The sequence below is a fragment of the Geotrypetes seraphini genome, chromosome 2, assembly GCF_902459505.1.
Source record: "Geotrypetes seraphini chromosome 2, aGeoSer1.1, whole genome shotgun sequence".
NCBI lineage: Eukaryota > Metazoa > Chordata > Amphibia > Gymnophiona > Dermophiidae > Geotrypetes > Geotrypetes seraphini.
In genome coordinates, this window is record NC_047085.1 from 309,927,013 (window position 1) to 309,948,232 (window position 21,220).

At 47.8% G+C, this 21,220-nt stretch overlaps 1 protein-coding gene across 2 annotated transcripts in view; it reads left to right on the forward strand.

Moving 5' to 3' along the window:
• Positions 1-21,220, forward strand: part of LOC117353728 (tetratricopeptide repeat protein 30A) — a 183,397-nt gene that overhangs the window by 2,519 nt on the left and 159,658 nt on the right. For both annotated transcript variants that reach the window (XM_033929974.1, XM_033929976.1), the window contains exons 2-3: positions 8,038-8,103; positions 15,936-16,145. In XM_033929974.1, coding sequence (XP_033785865.1) covers positions 8,038-8,103; positions 15,936-16,145 — 276 coding nt within the window. The remainder of the gene's footprint in view (positions 1-8,037; positions 8,104-15,935; positions 16,146-21,220) is intronic.

Below are 21,220 nucleotides of genomic sequence, written 5' to 3' on the forward strand. Positions count from 1 at the left end.
GCTCAGAAGTGCCTCTGATCTGCTCTATGGTTTTATTATGTTCTGGTATTTTTTTTTTCAGTGTTCATTTGGAGGCTCAGTTCTCCCACTTGTTTGTTTGGAGGCGTGGTGCTCACACTTGTTGAGTCCCCTGCCTGAGAGAAGACACAGATTAGTGCAGTGGTAGTCTGCTGCTTGCAGGATCAGCTCTTGGGGACACCTTGCTAGCCAGCCTGCTTTTATATTTGTTTTTGAGCTCATATCCCTGATTTACTCAGAAGCGTGAGTGCAAGCTGTTGGGCTTCTTCCCGGCTTTACCGTGACTAAAAGTGGGCAGGCTGCATGGTCCTCCCCCCTTTTGTGGCACAGTCTTTTAGGGGCTGTGGCTCAGGCTGACTGGCAGCCAGAAGACCAGGTTCGGTCAGCGAATCTGTTAGTTTTTTTTCTCCATTCAATTCAGCTGAAATCCTATGCTGAAGCAAGCAGGAACCACATAGCACCATGAGTTAGGCCATTATAGCCTATGGAGAAATTGGAGGGGGGGAGTTGAATTTAAAGGTTTCTGTCCACAGAGCCTAGGTCCCTCACCTCAAAAGCCCCTTTCTCCATGAGCCATTTTTGGTGTGATTTTTTTTATTTTTTATTTTATTTTTTACAGGGGCCATCTTATATTTTAAACAATTTTAACCCCTCAATTTTGCTTAAAATTGACAGAGATGGACCCTCCAGGCCTTTTTACCCCTATATCAAGGCATGTTTGCACTGGATAGCTGTATGAGGAGCGTACATGTCCCGTGTGCAGGGGAGGGGTGGGAGCCTTGGGCTCAGCCTCCTCTTCCAGGGCTGGGGATCTGCAGGAGGTGCGTTCCCAGGGGAAGAGGCCCTTTCCAGGACCCTCCAAATATGTATTGGCCAAGAGCAGTTGCATGGGGTCCCTGCCAGGGTCTTTAAGACCTCCAGTACAAGACTTCTTACTGGATTTTGTGAGCCTTATGTGGAATGCCTATTTGGACTGCTGAGGGTCCTCAGCATCTGTTAGCAGTGTACCAGTGGTGGTGGCACAGGGGTCCTTCCCTCAGCATGTGCCCCAACTAGATGAGGTCGCAGACCTGGACCAGGAGGTCAGTCCATTGACTGAGAGGATGGAATGTCTGATTCCATGCCACTTTTATCCCAGGATGAAGTTTCTCTGGCAGAGTCTGCTTCCTTGCAGAAGGACAGCAGTCAAGAGGTTGTAGTGACACTGGAACAGGGGGAAGACCCCATAGTGCACCAGCTGATCAAGGCTCTGTGCTTTTGAGTATTATTTCCACCTCGCTGCAAGAATTAAAGCTGGAAGCTTCTCAAATCTCAGTTATGAGCAGTTCTGTGGATCTGACTGTTTTTTTTCCCTCGCCTCCAGAGTGACATCACTAAGCTGGTCACTGACCACTGGGGGTTACCAGAGGGATGTTTATATTTATTTCAGACTTGATACCCCACTGATTGTTAAAAGTCACAGCGACTTACAATTCCATAAAACTTAAGTAAAAGAAAAGAACACCAAAATTAAAAAGATAAAAGCACAGAACATTCACACAATAAATTTCACAATTCAAAATCTAAAATAATATAAATAAAATAACTGTGTCAAAAATTACAATTGCAGTTGTCCAGCAGTGCCTACAAAACTGAAGCTATGACAGTAATTAATCAGTAGAAGTATAAAGGGGAAAATTCTATAAATAAAGGGGAAAATTCTATAAATGGCATTCCGATTGTAGGTGACCTACTATCTAACCAGTCAATCAGGATGTGCGTTTACTAAAAAACAGCCCGAGGTAGGCCGCCTACATTTTAGGTGCATGCGGGAGCCTAGGGAGGTGTGTAGGTCTGCCTAAGCTCGGCTAAGGCTAGACATGGGCATGGCTTTGCTCGGCATCCCGTCCCCCCGCCCCCGTAAAGACTACTGGAAGGAGGGATGCCCGGACCCCCCCCCCATCGAACGTTGCTGGCAGGAGGATGCACAGTCCCTCCTGCCAGAACCCCAGAATACCCCTCCCGAACATCGCTGGCATGAGGAATGCCTAGTCCTTTCTGCCAGAACCCCCCTCGGACTCCCTCCCCAGCTTATGTTGATGGCCAGCCGGAGGCATCCTTCCTGCCTCCATCTGGCTGGCCCACCTTCACTTGAATGGCAGGCCTGCCCCTTCCCGACTGTGTGATGCATCAGGGAGGGGCCAACCGGAAACTTAGGCCCCTCTTGCAGTGCATTCTGGGATGCACTGGGAGTGGCCTAACATTCCAATTGGCCAGATACATTAAGCCACCCCCATAGGATGATGCGGCAGAGGGAAGTTCCCAGCAGGGAAAGCCACATAGCAGCCCATTCAGAGGTTTTGAGGCTTCGGAGGTATGTAAGGCGGTCAGTGGTAGTGCGGTGCACAAAGGGATGGGAGGGAGGGATAGGTATAACATGACAAGTGTCAAGGGTAGATACCGTGTTTCCTCAAAAATAAGACATTCCCCCCAAATTAGACCTAGTGCATTTTTGGAGCACAAATTAATATAAGAACATAAGAAGTTGCCCCCACTGAGTCAGACCAGAGGTCTATCTTGCTCAGCGGTCCGCTCCCGCGGCGGTCCATCAGGCCTAGTGCCTGAACAGTGGTCCCTGATTAATTTTGTAACTTACCTCTAATCCCATCCCTATAATCTACCTTTACTCTTATCTGTACCCCTCAATCCCTTTGTCTTCCAAGTACCTATCCAAAGCTTCTTTGAACCCCTGTAGCGTGCTCCTGTTTATCACATCCTCTGGTAGCGCGTTCCATGTATCCACCACCCTCTGTGTGAAAAAGAACTTCCTGGCGTTTGTTCTAAACCTCTCCCCTTTCAAGTTCTCTGAGTGCCCCCTTGTACTTATTGATCCCCTTAATTTGAAAAATCTGTCCTTTTCTATGCCCTTCATGATCTTGAAGGTCTCTATCATGTCTCCTCTAAGTCTCCGCTTTTCCAGGGAGAAAAGCCCTAGCTTTTTCAGTCTGTCAGTATATGAGAGGTCCTCCATGCCCTTTATTAGCTTAGTTGCTCTTCTCTGGACCCTCTCAAGTACCTCCATGTCCTTCTTGAGGTACGGCGACCAGAACTGAACACAGTACTCCAGGTGCGGGCGCACCATAGCACAATACAGTGGCAGGATGACTTCCTTTGTCCTGGTCGTGATACCCTTCTTAATGATACCCAACATTCTGTTTGCTTTCCTTGAGGCCGTGGCACACTGCGCCGACGCCTTCAATGTTGTGTCTACCATCACTCCCAGGTCTCTTTCAAGGTCGCTCACCCCTAGCGCTGTCTTATTTTCGGAGAAACACGGTAGCAGTATATTTTGCAAATGTTTATAGAAGGAGCTATCATAAACATTAGGAGCATAGGGAGTGGCCAAGATGGCGGCGCTAAGATAGGTACGTTGAGAATGCTCTTGTCAACGGGGAAATTTTCTTATTACTATTATGCTGCATAATAAAAGAAAAGGCATCAAAAAGTTGCCTACCTCCTCAACGCCTGCGGCTGCCCAAAACTAGCGCACGATTGACAAGTGCCTAACAACACTTGCTCGGAGAACGGGTGAGCTAAGCCCTGCAGTGGGAGAGACACAGGGGTGATCGAACCTGCTGGGGCATGAGATCTCACTCTCACCTGCACCGGATGTCCCGCCTCCCTGCCCGGCTGACGCTGCTGCCCTGGAAGGGGTGATCACAGTGGCTGGAGATGCACCCGAAGTTCCCGCAGACGCAGGATCCATGGCAGATGAGCTTTTGCAGATATTTGCTAGCTCTGGGGAGTTGTTCCCTGACAGAGAGGACACTTTGGCAGCCATTCTGAAGAAGCTCCAAAGAGTGGATGTTGCGACCAGGAAGACTTTAGAGGAGGTAAAAGCTTTGGGGACAAAGTTAGATAACTTTATAAAAATATCTGAACAAACGAATATTGAAGCTAAGGGCCTCTTCTGTCAAACTGCGCCAGCAGTTTTTAGTGCAGAGAGCTGCACTGAATGGCCTGCACTGCTCCCGACGCTCATAGGAACTCTGGAGTACAAAGTGGGGAAGGGTATGGATAGCAGAGACTTGCCTGGTGAATGGAGTTCACGGGTGGGACCATAGGGGGAGAGAAGTGTGGAGAGATATTGAGGGGCTGCAGAATGAGTGCACTTTTGTGGTTCAGTAGAAGGAGCTTGAACTGTATTCAGAAATGGATGGGGAACCAGTAAAGTGATTTGAGGATAGGGGTAATGAGTGTGGCAGCTCTCATGAAATAAGTCGTGCAGCAGAATTTTACATGGATTGAACCCCCTTTCTCTGCTCGGATCCAACAAACTGCTAAAGCCTATCACTTCTTCCTCTATAATATTACCAAAATCTGATCTCTTCTTTCTGAACACTCTATCAAAACCCTTATCCACACTCTTATCACCTCTCGCTTACATTACTGCACTTGCTTCTCTCAGGTCTTCTACTCAACCATCTCTCAAATCCATCAAAATTATTGATGTTGTTCTTCAATGGTTCCAATCTTATTTTTCAGATAGATCATCAAAGGTACTCTAGACTTTGTTCTTTCTATCTTTCTGTGCCATATGCATGGAATAAATTGCCTGAGTCTTTGTCAGGCTCCATTTCTAGCAGTATTCAAATCCAAGCTAAAAGCCCACTTTTTTGATGCTGCTTTCAACTCCTAACTCCCACTCACAGTAAATTACCTATCATTCTATCATCCTATCATTCTCTGCAAGAAACTCCCCAATCCTCCCTTTATGTCATGTCTGTCAAAATTAGATTGTTCCATGTTTAATGTACAGCACTGTGTATGCTTTTCAGCACTATTGAAATGATAAATAGTAATAGTAGTATTTGCCTATGATACATTCATTTTATTTATTTATTTAAAACACTTATAGCCTGCATATCAACCATCTATGTGGATAACAAAAAATACATTCATAATTAAAACAAAATATTATAACATGAACTTATTCCCATATCTTTAAAACCAGACAACTACAAAATTACAAAGTGGGCAGAACTGAAAAGGCAATTAGAAAAAATAGGCTTTCAAACTCTTGAAATGCCAACAAAATCAGTGAGCAGGGAAATAGAGTCTGGCACTGAATTCCAAAGTAGACGATCAGCTACCTGGAACATACATGAACGATTTGTAACCTTAGTGATAGACTGAATTGTCAGAACAGCCAATAAGACTCTGTCTTGAGATCTCAGAGAACAGGAGGGTACATAAATTTTTGGCAAGAAGTCGCAAACAGATTTAAGCACCAAAGTTAGGAGCTTAAATTGTATTCTCCATTTAACCGGCAACCAATGAAGTTCGGCTGGCACGAATAATGGGGCAATCCAACTATTATTCTTGCAGTGGCATTCTTAGCCATTTGAAGCGCTCTAAGTGACAACTTCTGCAAACCACAGAAGAGGGAATTACAGTAGTCTAAATGCGGAAGGATGTAACTTTTTGCATAACCAACTTGATGGACCGAAGGTCTGAACCGGAGATGGCAGCTCTTATGTTCTTAAAGTGTTTTAATGGTGTTTTCGGGTTTTTCCCCCCAAACATTGCAACTCAGTCATTGCACGCGGAGACATGAAATGCAGTTCTGGCAGCATTTGTGCCACGACTCCATCTCTGGATGGGGAATGCCGCTCCGGCGGCATTTGTGCTGAATCTCCATTGTAGCATGAGGAGCATAGCTCTGGCTGCTTTTGAGCTTGTTCTATTGCTGGATGGAGAGCACAGCTCTGGCAGCTTTTGTGCTTGTGCCGTAGCTCCATTGTTGGATGTGGAGGGTGGTTATAGCTGCCTTTGTGCCAAGGCTCTATCGAGCCCTGCGTTTGGGCCCAGGCTTTATCTCTGGATGTATTGCATTGTCTCCTCTACTGGGTTGACGTCGGTCCCCCCGGTCTCAGCTTGGCTTTATCTCTGGATATAAGGTGCAGCATCATCTAGTCTTGACTCAGCTTTATCTCTAGATATACAGAGCAGCTTCACCTACACAGCTCTATCACTGCTTCATCTCTGGCTGTACAGGGCGGCTTTGGCTGCTGGTCTGGCACTTCTCCATCTCTGATGTACATAGCAGCTTTGGCTTTCTGGCGGGCGCTGCAGAGTGGCTTTGGCTGCTGGGCTGGCTCTGTTTCATCTCTGATGCACAATGTGGCTTTGGCTGAATGTCTGGTGCTGCTCCTTCTCTGGATATACAGAGCAGCTTTGGTCATCTGTCGGGCACTATTCCATCTTTGGACGTATAGAACTGCTTCGGCTTCCTTTTGGTCACTGCTCCATCTCAGGACTTAAGGAATGGCTTTGGCTGCCTGTTGGGCACTGCTCCATCTCTGGTCATATGGTATGGCTTCGGCCACTCATCGGGCACTGCTTCATCTCTGGACGTGCGGGGTTGGCTTTGGTTGTACAGAGCAGCTTTGGATGTCTGTTGGGCACTGCTCCTTCTCTGGCTATGCAGAGCAACTTTGGTTGCCTGATTCACACTCCTCCATCTCTGTATGTTCAGAATGCAGCTTTGGCTGCAAGTCTGATGCTGCTCCATCTCTGAATGTGCAGGGTGCATTCGGCTGCGGCCATCTGACACTGCTCCATCTTTGGCTGCAGTGCGCCTTTAGCTACCTGTCTGGTGCTGCTCCCTCTCTGGATCTACGGAGTAGCTTTTAGCTCCCTGTCTGTAGAGTGGCTTCAGCTCCCTGACAATGTGGTTTTGAGAGACTGCAGTGAGTCTCTCTCTGGGATTGTTGAGCAGCTTCACCTCCAGAGAGATGTCCCCACTTTCGATTTGGGCCTTTGGCTATGAAGTGTTCCCATTTTCCTTCAGGGTTTTCCATTATGCTGCCCTTTGAGGCTGGAGCTGCTTTCCATCAGGGCTTTTGACTAGGCTGCCCTTTGTAGCTGGGAGCTGCCATATACTGCGCTCCGCAGCTGGGTGCTGCCGCTTGTTTGGAACCCTGGGTTCCTTTGCTCACCGCCTCTCTGGAGTCCACTTCTTCCCTTGCAAGGTTTGCTAGTTATTGGTTTCTTTGAGTCAGCCGTGACCCTTCATAATCCCTTTTGGGTTTGGGGTTCCTCATGCGTTGGCATTTGTCTATTGGTTTCTGTCCTATCCTACTTCGCTGCATCTGCTGCTGATGACAAGGAAAATAACATTGTTTCATACTTGATAATGTTCATTCCTTTAGTCACAGCAGATGAATCTAGAGCCCCCTCTCTTTCAGTTACCTTTTTGTTCCTTTCTGTGTTGCCTTTGTTTCATAGGACTTGGGCATGCTGGCCAGCCTGGATGTTGATTCAACTGCTGTGAGAAGGGAGTTCGGTAGGACCTATTTGTTTGTGCCTACTGCTTGTTATGAGAAATACTGGATTACCAGTGAGCATACCATCCAATATTTGGCAGAACTCAACTTTGTGCTCTCAATCTCCGCCTGCTGGTGAATGGACACAACCCACTCATCTGGATTCATCTGCTGTGACTAAAGGAATGGACATTATCAGGAATGAAACAATGTTGCTATCTGACAGAGGAGGCAGCTCTGTTGGTAGTGTGAAATCATTGAAAAATGTTTATCAACTGCTGGAGCAGTTGCTCCCTTTGAGCTCCTTTTCCTCTTTCTCATAAAAGTGGAGGAGAGTACCACGCTCCTTAGGGATTCCTAAGGGGTGTGCCCCTTAGGACATGTCCCTTCAGGCAGGCGATCGCATTCCTCAGAGCAAACTCCAAGATATGGCAGGTGGTCAGGGCATCCTCTTATATCACTGGGGGTTCGGATAACTTCACAGGTGCCTGCTCGCTTTACTCTCACATCCTGGCTGCTCCCCAGGAAGAACTAAATAAATGATTATTGACCTCAGTTTTTCATTTGAATATTATTGTTTATATAGTTTTGTACATTGCTTTAAGTGCCCTTGGATGAGGTAGGGAAGGTGGTCTAAAAGTTGTTGTTTAGGCTTTGCTAGAAGTTAGAATGTGGAAATATATACTGTATTTCTTAATTTTGTATTATCTAGGTAAAAGATGGAAGATACGGAGAAGCCATTCAGATTCTCAGCAGTGAACTTCAGAAGCAATCCAGGGTAAAACAGATTTCCTTTGTATACAGTTACCTGTCTTTGCTGCTATTTGATAGGAAGTTTGGGATTGTGGTGGACTTGGCAAACAGTGGTTTTATCCAAAATAGTCCTGTACTCTTAACATTTGTTATAGTGTTAACAGACCAAAACAAATTGCAACGCTTGGGAGATATTTCAACAACTGTGTCACACGTTTTTCCCATGGCATCATAGGGGCTAATATTCATCTGGCTTTAAAGGGCAAATTCTATAAACGGCATCCCGATGGTAGGTAGTGATAGATGTCCTACCACAGTCTAACAAGCTAATCGGGATGCACGTTTTCTTAAAAAAACAAACCAAAAAACCTCAGAGGCAGGTAGGTGTCTGTTGTGGATGTAGGGAGAGGCACTGGGACATTTAAGCTTGCCCAAAGCTGAGCGGAGCTTCGCCCAGAAGTGGCCTTGGGCAAGCTTAAGGCATCTCTCTAGAGCTGCGATAGATACTGAAATGTAGACCAGCAAAATACTGGCCTGCATTTCAAATAGACGTGGTCACTGAGCTGATTGTGGCAAGGAAATCTCCTTGCCGCAATCAGCTGAACAGCTACAGCAAGGACCCCTCCCCCCACTGCGAATTTGGCCGGTAGGAGTGATGCCCATTCCCTCCCGCCGCCACCCCCGAATCCCCCGCAAATGTCTGTGGCAGCCAATTTGGATACTGCTTTCACCAAGCTCATCTGTCCCAACCTAGATTCTAGGGGATTTCTTTGATATATTTGTGGCCCGGGTACAGAATAGTGTCTGGCTACAAGGGGATGCCTTGCCTCTCCTCTGGCATTCTTCTTGACTTTGGTCAGCAGTTTGCCTCCTGTGGGAGCCCTGTGGACTTTGTGCTTTGAGAGGACTTCAGTTAGATGGGGAGTCATCACTTGACACGTTTCCAGGCTTGATGCCCTAGAATAGTAGTTCTCAACCTTCCTAATGCCATGACCCTTTAATACAGTTCCTCATGTTGTGGTGACCCCCAACCATAAAATTATTTATCCCAGGACAAGCAGGCATGATATTCTCACATGTGGGTGACGTCATCTACGGAGCCTCGACGCGGACAGCTTTTCAAGCAAACTTGATTGAAGATTCAAGTTTGCTGTGCTGCACTACGCATGTGTGCCTTCCTGCTCCACTAGAGGGTGCATCCCCTCCTCGTGGTCTCCAGTTCTTTCGTTTCCACGGAGCCAAGAAGTCATATTTCTTGCCTCTGCCCGAAAGTGCCTTCTAGAACTGCGATTTTCTTATTTTCTTTAATTTGAAGTTGCTGTGCGCGTTTTTGTTTATTTTCCCTGCTTTGTCGCGAAGTTGCGGTTCCTTTTGCTCAACCCGGGAGCTCCCGGGTTGTCGTGGCCTCATTGGCCGCGGCCTGTATATTTTTCTATGTCCCGGTCTTTGACCGGCTTCAAAAAGTGCACCAGGTGCGATCGTCTTTTGTCCATCACAGACCCGCATCGTTGGTGCATTCTCTGCCTGGGGGCCGACCATCCGACCGAGTCCTGTCCCCGGTGCGTGACTTTTCAACACCGGGCCCTCCGTCGAAGAAAGGCCCGCATGGCGGATCTTTTTGCCGCCGACCAGCCCTCGACCTCGGCTTCGGCCCCGGCCTTGACCTCGGCCTCGGATTCCTCGGCTCCGCCTCAAGACTCGACCCCGAAGACCTCGGGTTCGCAGAAGTCCTGGGCTCCGGGTAAGTCCCCTCTTCCTTCCTCAGGTTCCACGCTGGCGAAGAAGCCAGCCTCGGGGACGCCGGCCGGGCATGGTGGGATTTCCTTGCTGCCGGTCCCGGCGAAGTCCTCCAAGTCCTCGGGACGTGCCTCCACCACAAGGGAATACTCTAAATCGAGGTCGCCCTCGGTGGAGTGCACTGCGGCCTCGGACATGCCGTCGATGTTGTCCATGCCGGTCTTCCAGGACATGCTCCGGGCAATGATATCGTTGGAGCTGTCCGCTGCGCTGGCCCACCTTCAACCGGCCCCGACCTCGATCTCGCGTGCGCCGGACCAGCCTGAGCCTCGTGTTGAGGCCCCTCAGGGCAAGGTGCGCCGGTCTCGCCGCCTCTCGTCCTCCTCGGATTCCTCGCCGAGGCACTCGAGGCGTTCTTCCCCACGGAGCTCCGCGGGGCGAAGCGTCGATCGAAGCGGGTCGAGTCCTCGGGCCGCAAGACTTCCAAGAAGGCCCGGAGTTCTCCTCCGCTGCAGGGTCGCTCCCCGATGCCTCGTACTGGAGGACCGCTGAGGGTAATTGAGTTGTCACTTACTAACCCACGGCTTTTGTTAACTCCCCCTCGGTCCGGGGCTCCGGTCTGAGGCTCCAGGCTTTCGCCGAGGGAGTTCGGGGCCAGGTCACCGGCCCGACGTCGGTCGGTGCCCCGTACCCCGGCGTCGTCCCCGAGGGGCTCCTCGAGGCGACGCAGGTCCTCGACCCCGGAGCGCTTCCTGAGTGTCTCCCCGGTGTCGGAACGCGGGTCAGAGCGGGTGCCTCATTATTCGAGGGAGGCTTCCCCTTCCTTTTCTGCGAGGCAGAGGTCACGTTCGCCGTCCCCTCACGGGGCTCCGGGAGCGTCTCGCCCTTCTTTCACTCGATTCGTCCAGGACATGGGTCGCGCACTGGATTTGGACCTCCAGTCGGACTCGAGGTATTCCAAAAAATATCTGGCGGAGCTGGATATGCAGTCTCCGCCTAGGGAGTCCCTCAGGCTGCCATTGAACCCTGTACTCCGGCAGACCTTTATCAGAAACCTGGAGACTCCTTATATGGTGACAGCTGTCCCCTCTAAGATGGAGTTGAAGTACCGTACGGTGCCTTGTCCGGGGTTTGAGCAACCGCAGCTCTCTCACCAGTCGCTGCTGGTGGAAACCTCTTTGAAAAAAGCTCACCCCTCCCGGGTCTCGGTGGCGGTTCCTTCGGGTCGTGAGGACTGGACCCTGGACAAGTTCGGCCGACGGCTCTATCAAAACTCTATGATGGCCTCTAGGGTGCTGAACTACTCTTTTACATTTACGTCCTATCTGAAACATCTGATTGGACTACTGGGGGCTTTCACGGTGGATTTGCCGGCCTCCTGGCAAGGGGCGTTTGGCCTGCTCCTGGAGGATTTCTCCAATCTGCGGCTCCATCTGTTCCATGCGGCCTATGATGGCTTCAAACTTTCATCCAGGGTCTCCGCCTTTGCTGTGGCCATGCGTCGGCTGGCTTGGTTGCGCCTGGTCGACATGGACCCTAATTTACAGGATCGGTTAGCGAACCTCCCCTGTGTTGGCACGGAGCTATTTGATGACACCATCGAGGCGGCTACGAAGCGTCTCTCGGAGCTTGAGAGGTCATTTGCTTCTCTTGTTCAGCCGAAGCCTAAGCCGCCCGCCTCCAGACCTTTCCGGGCCCTCCCGCGCCGCTATCCACAGAAGTTCACTCCGGCCTTTTCCCGGCCTCCGCCCCGGCGTCAGCAGGCTCATCCTCGGGCTTTGCCCAAGTCCCAGCCTCTTGCGGCTGCCAAGCCATCTCCGTCTTTTTGACGGGATGCGCAGATGGGGGCTGGCCCCCTCCGCACCGCTGTCAGGCCTTCTTCCCATCGGGGGCCGCCTCAGAGCCTTTTACCCTCGTTGGGAGACGATCACGTCGGACGCATGGGTCCTTGGCGTGATCTCATCCGGGTACTCTCTCAACTTTCGAGAAACTCCTCCCGACAGCCCTCCAAGTACGTGTCCTCCCAATCGGGCGCAGTTGTCTCTCCTTCTCTCGGAGGCGCGAGACCTTCTTCGCCTGCGGGCAGTGGAAGTGGTCCCTCCCAGTCAATGAGGGCGGGGGTTTTACTCCCGTTACTTCTTGGTACCAAAGAAGACGGAGGACCTGTACCCGATTCTGGACTTGAGACGCCTCAACAAATATCTTGTGCGGGAAAAGTTTCGGATGCTTTCCCTTCCGATTCTTTACCCTTTGCTGGACGAGGGCGATTGGCTCTGCTCCCTCGATCAGAAGGAGGCCTACACGCATGTCCCGGTGCATCCTGCTTACCGCCGGTTTCTGTGCTTTCAGGTGGGAGACCACCATCTGTAATATCGGGTCCTCCTCTTCGGTCTGGCCTCGTCCCCTCGAGTCTTCACAAAGTGTCTCGTGGTGGTCGCGGTGGCCTTGCGGTCCCAGGGTCTTCAGGCGTTCCCCTACCTAGGCGACTGGTTGATCAAGGCTCCATCTAGGGAGGGGGTTATCTCAGCGACCCGACAGACTATTATCTTCCTTCAGGGTCTGGGGTTCGAGGTAAACTTCCCAAAATCCCAGCTGTGCCCCTCTCAGTCCTTGCAGTTCATCGGGGCCGTGCTGGACACAGTTCACCTTTGTTCCTTCCTTCCTCCTCCTCGTTTGGAGGCGTTGGTCAATCTGAGTCGACGGATTTCACTACAGGCCTCAGTCTCAGCGCGCCAGATGATGACTCTGCTGGGCCACATGGCCTCTACCGTCCATGTCACACCGTTCGCCCGACTACATCTGCGGATTCCGCAATGGACCTTGGCCTCTCAGTGGCGTCAGGACCGGGACTCGATCGCCCATCCCGTGACGGTGACTCCTTCTTTGAAACAGTCGCTCTGTTGGTGGGCCAACTCTTCCAATCTTTCCAAGGGTTTGCTTTTTCTCACCCCTCTGCACCACAAGGTCCTCACCTTGGACTCCTCGGAGTATGCTTGGGGGGCTCATCTGGACGGCCTCCGCATTCAGGGGATGTGGTCATCGGAGGATCAACGCTGTCACATCAATGTCTTAGAGCTTCGAGCCATTTATCTGGCGGCTGTGGCCTTCCGTCACCTGCTTCACAACCGGGTGGTTCTGGTGCGTACGGACAATCAGGTGGCGATGTATTATGTAAACAAGCAATGGGGAACGGGGTCCTGGTCCCTGTGTCAAGAAGCTCTTCGTCTCTGGGAGTGGGCGGTTTCCCAAAACATCTTCCTTCGAGCGGTTTACATCCAGGGGTAGCGGAATTGTCTGGCGGACAAGCTCAGCCGACTTCTCCAGCCGCACGAGTGGTCCCTGCATTCTCAAGTCTTGCGACAGGTGTTCGACCGGTGGGGGACTCCTCAGATAGATCTGTTCGCTTCCCCCCTCAATCACAAACTGCCTCTTTTCTGTTCCCGGATGTACTCCCTGGATCGTCTCGAGGCCGACGCCTTCCTCCTCGATAGGGAGGGTCGGTTCCTCTATGCGTTTCCGCCTTTTCCTCTGATTCTGCGAACGCTAGTACATCTCAAGTTGGTGCAAGCCACTCTAATCTTGGTTGCTCCTCGGTGGCCTCATCAGCCCTGGTTCTCCCTGCTGCTTCAACTCAGCGTCTGGGAGCCTCTGCTTCTGCCTGTGTTTCCCTCTCTGCTATCTCAGAGTCGGGGTTCACTTTTGCAGCCTAATCTTCAGTCTCTTCATCTGACTGCTTGGTTTCTTTCCCCCTGACTTCTTTCCCTGTGTCTCAGTTGGACAGGGAGGTGTTGGAGGCTTCTCGTAAAGTGTCCACTAGGCTTTGCTACACTCAGAAGTGGACGCGGTTCTCGTCCTGGTGTTCCTCTCATCATCTGGAACCTGTGTCAGTTCCTGTGTCTTAGGTTCTGGAGTATTTGCTTCATTTGTCTCAGTCAGGTCTGAAGACAACTTCTATCCGAGTGCATCTTAGTGCGATTGCAGCATTCCATCAGCACCTTGACGGGAAGTCTCTTTCATTTCACCCCTTGGTTTCTCCTTTCTCGAGGGGTCTTTTGAATGTTCATCTTCCTCTCAAACCTCCGCCGGTGGTTTGGGATCTCAATGTGGTTCTGGCTCAACTTATGAAACCTCCGTTTGAGCCATTGGCTTCATGTCCTCTCAAGTTTCTCACTTGGAAGGTGATCTTTCTGATAGCTCTCACTTCTGCTAGACGAGTTAGTGAGTTGCAGGCTTGGTGGCGGACCCGCCTTTCACTGTTTTCCATTATGACAAGGTGGTTCTCCGCACGCATCCTAAGTTTTTGCCTAAAGTGGTGTCTGATTTTCATCTCAATCAGTCCATTGTTTTGCCAGTGTTTTTTCCGAAGCCCCACTCTCATCCTGGCGAGGTGGCGCTTCACACGCTTGACTGTAAGAGAGCGTTGGCCTTTTACCTTCAACACACTCAGTCTCATCGGACGGTTCCACAATTGTTTTTGTCCTTCGACCCTAATCGGTTGGGACGCCCAGTTTCCAAGCGCACCTTGTCTAACTGGTTGGCTGCTTGTATTTCTTTTTGCTACGCTCAGGCTGGTCTCGCGCTGCATGGTCGAGTGACGGGACATAGGGTCCGAGCGATGGCAGCTTCCGTTGCTTTCCTCAGGTCCACGCCTTGAGGATATTGAGGATATTTGCAGAGCTGCCACGTGGTCTTCGGTTCATACTTTCTCCTCCCATTACTGTCTGGATACTCTGTCCAGGAGCGATGGCTGGTTTGGCCAGTCAGTTTTGCGTAATCTGTTTTCTTAAATTGCCAACTTTCCCTCCGTCCCTTTTTGGTTAGCTTGGAGGTCACCCACATGTGAGAATATCATTACTGCTTGTCCTGGGATAAAGCACAGTTACTTACCGTAACAGGTGTTATCCAGGGACAGCAGGCATATATTCTCACAACCCGCCCTCCTCCCCGAGGTTGGCTTCTTAGCTGGTTATGTGAACTGGAGATCACGAGGAGGGGATGCGCCCTCTAGTGGAGCAGGAAGGCACACATGCGTGGTGCAGCACAGCAAACTTGAATCTTCAATCAAGTTTGCTTGAAAAGCTGTCCGCGTCGGGGCTCCGTAGATGACGTCACCCACATGTGAGAATATATGCCTGCTGTCCCTGGATAACACCTGTTACGTTAAGTAACTGTGCTGCATAGGAAAACTGCTAAAGAAAAATAACATCAAAACAGCCTACAAGTGCACCACAGAAACTTGCTTCCACATTCACATATGTGAAAGACCGGTTGCCTCTGCTTCAAACTCCTGGAGTGTATGAAATCCCATGCACTTTTGGCCAGTTTTACATTGGTGAAACTGGTTGCACTGTAGAGGAAAGACTGCAAGAGCATAAGTGGCATAGTAACATAGAAAAATAAGTGGCATAAGTAACATAGAAAAATAAGCTGCAGTCCTCCATGCCAAGGAAACTGGTCATACGATTAGATTTGAGAACACAAAAGTCTTGGAGAAAGAAGACCGCTGGTGGCCGAGAAGAATTAAAGAGGCAATAGAGATAGCAAGGCACCCCAATAAACAAAGGATGACAACTGATCATCCAAAAGAAATTTAGCACAAAAAGAACTGGGGGTCGAGAACAAATGCCTTCTTTCTCCCTCTCAAAGTTTCCAGCCCTTTCCTGCTAGAATTTTAAAATGGTGCTAATGGACTTTCCTGCCAGAATTTAAAATTGTGACCAATGTTCTTTCCTTCCACAATTCAAATTTGTGACCAACTCACTTTCACGCCAAAATTCAAATTCAGGACCAACGGATTTTCCTGCCTCAATCACCTCAAGCCCCAGCCACTCAGGTTAGAGGACCCACTATATATAAAGAGAAACTGCAGACCTTATAGCACACCCTGAAGAAAGCCACGACATGGTAGCTGAAATGTTGGTTCTACCTATCCAGATGTGACGAGACCCAGACAACTTCAACAATTATGACACTAGCCACTGAAGCCTAAGAGAACATATAATGAATAAAATCTTTAGAACCAAAAAAAAATTGAATAAATAAAATGTTTAGAAAGTTCAAAAAAATTATGTGGATGTAGTTACTTAAAATCTTTTTTTTTTTCTTTGTTCCTCTATGAAGTCAAGGGCTGGTCTTTCCCTCCTGGGCTATTGCTATTATCAGATGCAAGACTTTGTCAATGCCGCAGACTGTTATGATCAATTGATTCAGATCAACCCAGAAGTTGAAGAGTATAAACTATACCATGCTCAATCCCTCTACAAGGCCTGCCTGTATCCAGAGGCAATGAAAGCAACGTTTCTTTTGGACAGTCCTGCATTTCAAAGTAAAGTGAGTATAAAAGGAGGCATATAACATAGCGTCTATTGCAGGGGTGTCCAATGTCGGTCCTCGAGGGCCGCAGTCCAGTCGGGTTTTCAGGATTTCCCCAATGAATATGCATGAGATCTATTTGCATGCACTGCTTTCAATGCATATTCATTGGGGAAATCCTGAAAACCCGACTGGACTGCGGCCCTCGAGGACCGACATTGGACACCCCTGGTCTATTGGCACAACCATTATCATTACTGAATTCGGTGTTCTTAAATCAATGAGCCAAATATCTCAGTGCAGCTGGGACCCTTCAAAGCAGTGGCAAATGAGGAGATGCTGATAAGTTTGTTTTTTTCTATTTCACCTACTTTTAGAATATTAATACTTTAATCACATCAAAGTTTATTGTTTCATATGTTTCTGACCTAAATTTCATAATTGTAGTCTGATTATTTTATTTTTTTTGTAGATCTGAAGTGAAAATGGTGTAAAACAATGGAAATTTCACTACAAATGCATGTCGAGCCAAACTCAGCCAAACAAATTTACGATGATATGTCATTCATTCATTCAATTTTCTATACCGTTCTCCCAGGGAAGCTCAGAACGGTTTACATGCATTTATTCAGATATTCAAGCATTTTCCCTTGTCTGTCCCAGTGGGCTCACAATCTATCTAATGTACCTGGGGCAATGAGGGGATTAAGTGACTTGCCCATTGTCACAAGGAGCAGCTTGGATTTGAACCTACAACCTCAGGATGCTGAGGCTGTAACTTTAACCACTGTGCCCTTCCTACTCCACAATCAAGAACTGGGTTGCTGTGTTTAGAACTGGAGCATGGAAAATGAAGAACATTCTGGGAGACCAACTCATGACAATTCCTGAAAATGTAGACACCATTTATTCCATGATCCTGGTTGATTGAAGAATATCCACTAAAAAGATAGCAGAGACCCTGGAGATATCCCAAGAATGTGTAATCTTTATTAGTCCTGAGATTTTAGACATGAGAAAGCTCTGTCAATTGGGATCCCAAATGTCTCAATGCTGACCAGAAGCATGATCAAGTGGTTGCCTCACAATCCATTTTGTACCAATTTCGGTGGGATCCTATGAGATTTTTGAACCATTACTTAAGCAGGAAAACTGGCTTTACCATATCTGTTTGGATCGCCTACAAAATCCATTCCATTCCATTCCTCTCATGCCTGCTTATACCATATGCTCCAGCTTGTATTTTACCTTCAACTCAACAATATCGCTTTGTAAAACCCTTATGCAGACAGATTTCTATAAATCCACACAGTATTCCATCTTCAGTATTATAGGACCACTGTTTTAGAGCATCTTTCATTCTCTCTGTGAGCAGACGCCTTCTCAAGCATTTAAATCAAACCTGATGACACCTTTTTAGGAATATTGATAGCTCAGCCTAATTGTAGTATTGTAGCTCTGGCGACATGATGTAGTTGGCATCATGTGAGTCACTGAGAACATTTTGCACTCTCTAACTTTGTAAATTTCTTTTCATACTTATTTGCTGTACTCTGTTTAGATAGTTTCTCAATTTGTGATATAGAAAACCAAATCTTGGAGCTTTCAGAGGAGGCTTTATCTCTCACCAAGAACCATGGAGGCACTCCAGTCATGGATTTGATGGCAACAAAGCAGAATTTAAAAATTTTTAATTTTTTCAGTCAACAGAGAGATTAAAGAACAGTAGACCTGGATGCCCTGCATCAGTAGTTTGTAAGAGTACTCCTTGGCCCTTCCTCCTTAGCTACTTCTGGGTCAGGTTTTGTAAAGGGTGGCTTATAGCATGGCCCTTGAAGAATTGCACTTGAGGCAAAGAGGATACTTATAATAGGACATAATGACTCTACTACAGGCTCAAAAGAGGTCTATTTCTTTAGCATAGTGATTCTTAATCATGGTGTGAGCAACACACTGGTGTGTCACAAACATATGGGAGATGTTCTGGTGCCAGCGCACACAGGACAGCAGTTCTTTGGGGATGGCAGCAGCAGGAGACATAGACACACAAGTGCCAACAATCTCCCCTAATTAATGTAAGCCATGCTCCTTCCCTGGGTCTCAACAGCATGGGGCACATTTGGATTTGAACAGCAGAAGTGAAAACATATTGTGCAGCTCTGTGATGCAACCCCAGGGAAGGTGTGCAGCTTACAATAAATTAATGAAGAACGCTGATGTGACCTCATCTATTGCTAAACCATGCTTCCTGCTTCTATCCTCTAACAACTGCTGCCACAGTGGAAGAGGAAGGGCTGTAGTGTTGCAGAGAAGGAGATAAGGGAGCTGCATTGAGAGAAGGTTAGAGAAAATGTTTAATTTTTGAGAAGAACTGTTGGGGAGAAAGGGGAGATGTACTGTTAAGAGATCAGGGGACAGAGAGATGCTGGACCATAAGAGTAGAAGGGAAGGGTGAAAGTAGAGATGCTGGACTAAGGTTATGAGAGTTTGTCAAAAAGATGAATGAGAAGAGAACTGTGAATAGAGTAGAAATATGGTACTAGGGAATGGGTGAAAGATAGAAATAAATCTTGGAAAATGTGAGACAGGAGAAATGGGAGTGCTAGGAATGAGAGAAGGAGATGGAAAGTTGATAGCTAAAGAGTAAAAAGAAAGAGAGGGCTGGAGAATGTGAAAGAGGATGAAATTTGGACAGACAGGCAGAAAGGGAGGAAAGGTTTAAAAGGGAAAGATCAATATGTCAGAGACAGATCTAGTGAGGGAATGGAAGCAGACAAGATGAATAGTCAGCGGCTCCTGGAAAGAAAGTTAGCAGAAAACAGGAAAGTAGAAAAGATATACTAGGACCAATACAACAGGCGTTAAATAATTTATCTACCTCAGTAGAAAAGAAAAGAATTTTCAACAAATTTTTGTTTTATTTTTCAATATAATCCTTTGATAGCTCCATACACTTCATCCACTTGTCCTGCAATGACTTTTAACCCCTTTGAAAAGAATTCTTTTGTTTGACCTTCAAACCAGGACGTCGCAGCTTCCTTGACGTCTTCTTCACTTGAAAACTGCTGTCCACTGAGAGATTTCTTCAAAACTCAGAACAGGAAATAATCTGAGGGAGCCAGGTCAGGACTGTAGGGTGGATGTTTCAGCTGCTGAAGCTCACATTCTCAGACATCAGCCTATGATTGTTGTGAAGAAGCGGCACACCTGCTATGAGTTTTCCTCATTGTTTCTCCTTGATTGACTCCCACAGAGCGATCATTGTCTTTGCGTAACTCTCCCTGGTCATGGTTGTCTTGTATGGCATGAACTCCAGAAGCAAAAGTCCATCACCCTAGAAGACAGTTACCATTACTTTTCCTGCAGATTTTTCTGTCTTGAACTTTTTTGGAATGGGGGATGGCTTTTGCTTTCACTGCATTGACTCCATTTTGGACTTAGAATCTCTGTGATAGACCAAAGTCTCATCTCCAGTCACCAAACGATTAAAAAAATTCACTTGGTCTTTACGGAGCACCTCCAAGTTCTCCTGACAGCACTGGAGCCTCGTGGCCTTCTGACACAGCATCAGCATTCTTGGAACCCATCTTGTACTAACCTTGGACATACCCAGCTTTTCATGAATTATTTTCCAAACTGTATCTGCTGAGATGCTCATTTTCTCAGCTATTCGGGAAACCTTAATTCATCTGATAAAATTAAATCTTCAGCTTTCTTGCACATCTTCAATGGACTCTCTACCCCACTTAAACTGCTTGCTCCAAAATTTTACTTTGTAGGATGATGGGGCAGATTCGCCATAAACTGCAGTCTTATGTTCATGGATCTCCTCTGGCTTTTTCCCCTCTTTTGTGAGAAATTTTGTCACTGAACAGTGCTCCAAATCTAGCAGTTTCTTACTTGATTCACATGAGGACTCTCCTGACATCCTGTCTCTTGGAATGTTAGACACGCACTGAGCCGCAACTATACATGAGTAACCTTGAAAAATGTCACAACATGCACAGACTTGTTTCAACACACTTGCTACTTTCTTTCATACTCAGGTATATAAATTATTGAACTCACCTTGTATGAATGGAAAAATAAAATGTTTTTGCTAATTTGTGGTCCAAAGACGGATGAAGTGGCTACAAAGTTCACCTATATGTACTGTGGGTCAAGGACACAGTCTCTTCAGCTTATGGTCTCAAAAGTTGGGTGTCTTCTATGGCCCTTAGGGTGCATTCGATCAAGAGGCTTGGAATCTCATGGGCAGAGTCTCATGATTTCTTCTGTAGAGATTTATAACAGTCTCTATGCAATTGTTCTTGCATTCATTCTCTAAGCACTATAGACTGGATGTGCTCACCAGAGAGGAGTCCACTTTTGGTTCCAGAATGTTTGGAGCAGTGGTTTCAAAATCCCACCCGTTGTAAGGGGTGCTTTGATCTCTGCTGTGGTTAGCGTGTAAAATACAACACCGCAACACTGATCTACAGCCCTGACGCAGCCTGAGGGCGAAATGACAGCTAGCTTAACGTTGGCAAGAGGATTAGCAGAGACAACAGGAATGATTGTGTGATAACGATCCTGACCTCGAAATTTTCAATACATCCTGCCCGGGATTTGAAGCTAAGTCCTTATTTTTTTCTAAGAACTTTGTGCAAATATTATGGTTTAACAACAGTTAAGAGAAGGGCAGGAGGAGGAGCATGAGCCAGTGAGGTTAATTCCCTTTATCCCAGGACAAACAGGCAGCATATTCTCTACATGTGGGTGGCATCATCCACGGAGCCCCGTTGCGGACAGCTTTTCAAGCAAACTTGATTGAAGATCTTAAAGTTTGCTAGTGCTGCACCGCGCATGCGTGTGCCTTCCCGCTCAGCTAGAGGGCACGTCTCCTCAACGTGGTCCTCAGTTCTTAATTTTCCGCGGAGCCAGAAAGCCCTGTCTCTCTTCTCTACGTTGAATCTAAGTGCCTTTCTTGCACTGCGGCTTCTTTTCTTGTTTTGTACGATCGGAAGTCGCTGTGCCCTGCGTCTTTACAACTTTGTTATTTTTTCTCGATCGCGACCGGGGGACCCCAGTTTTTCCTTTGGCTGCCTGACCTC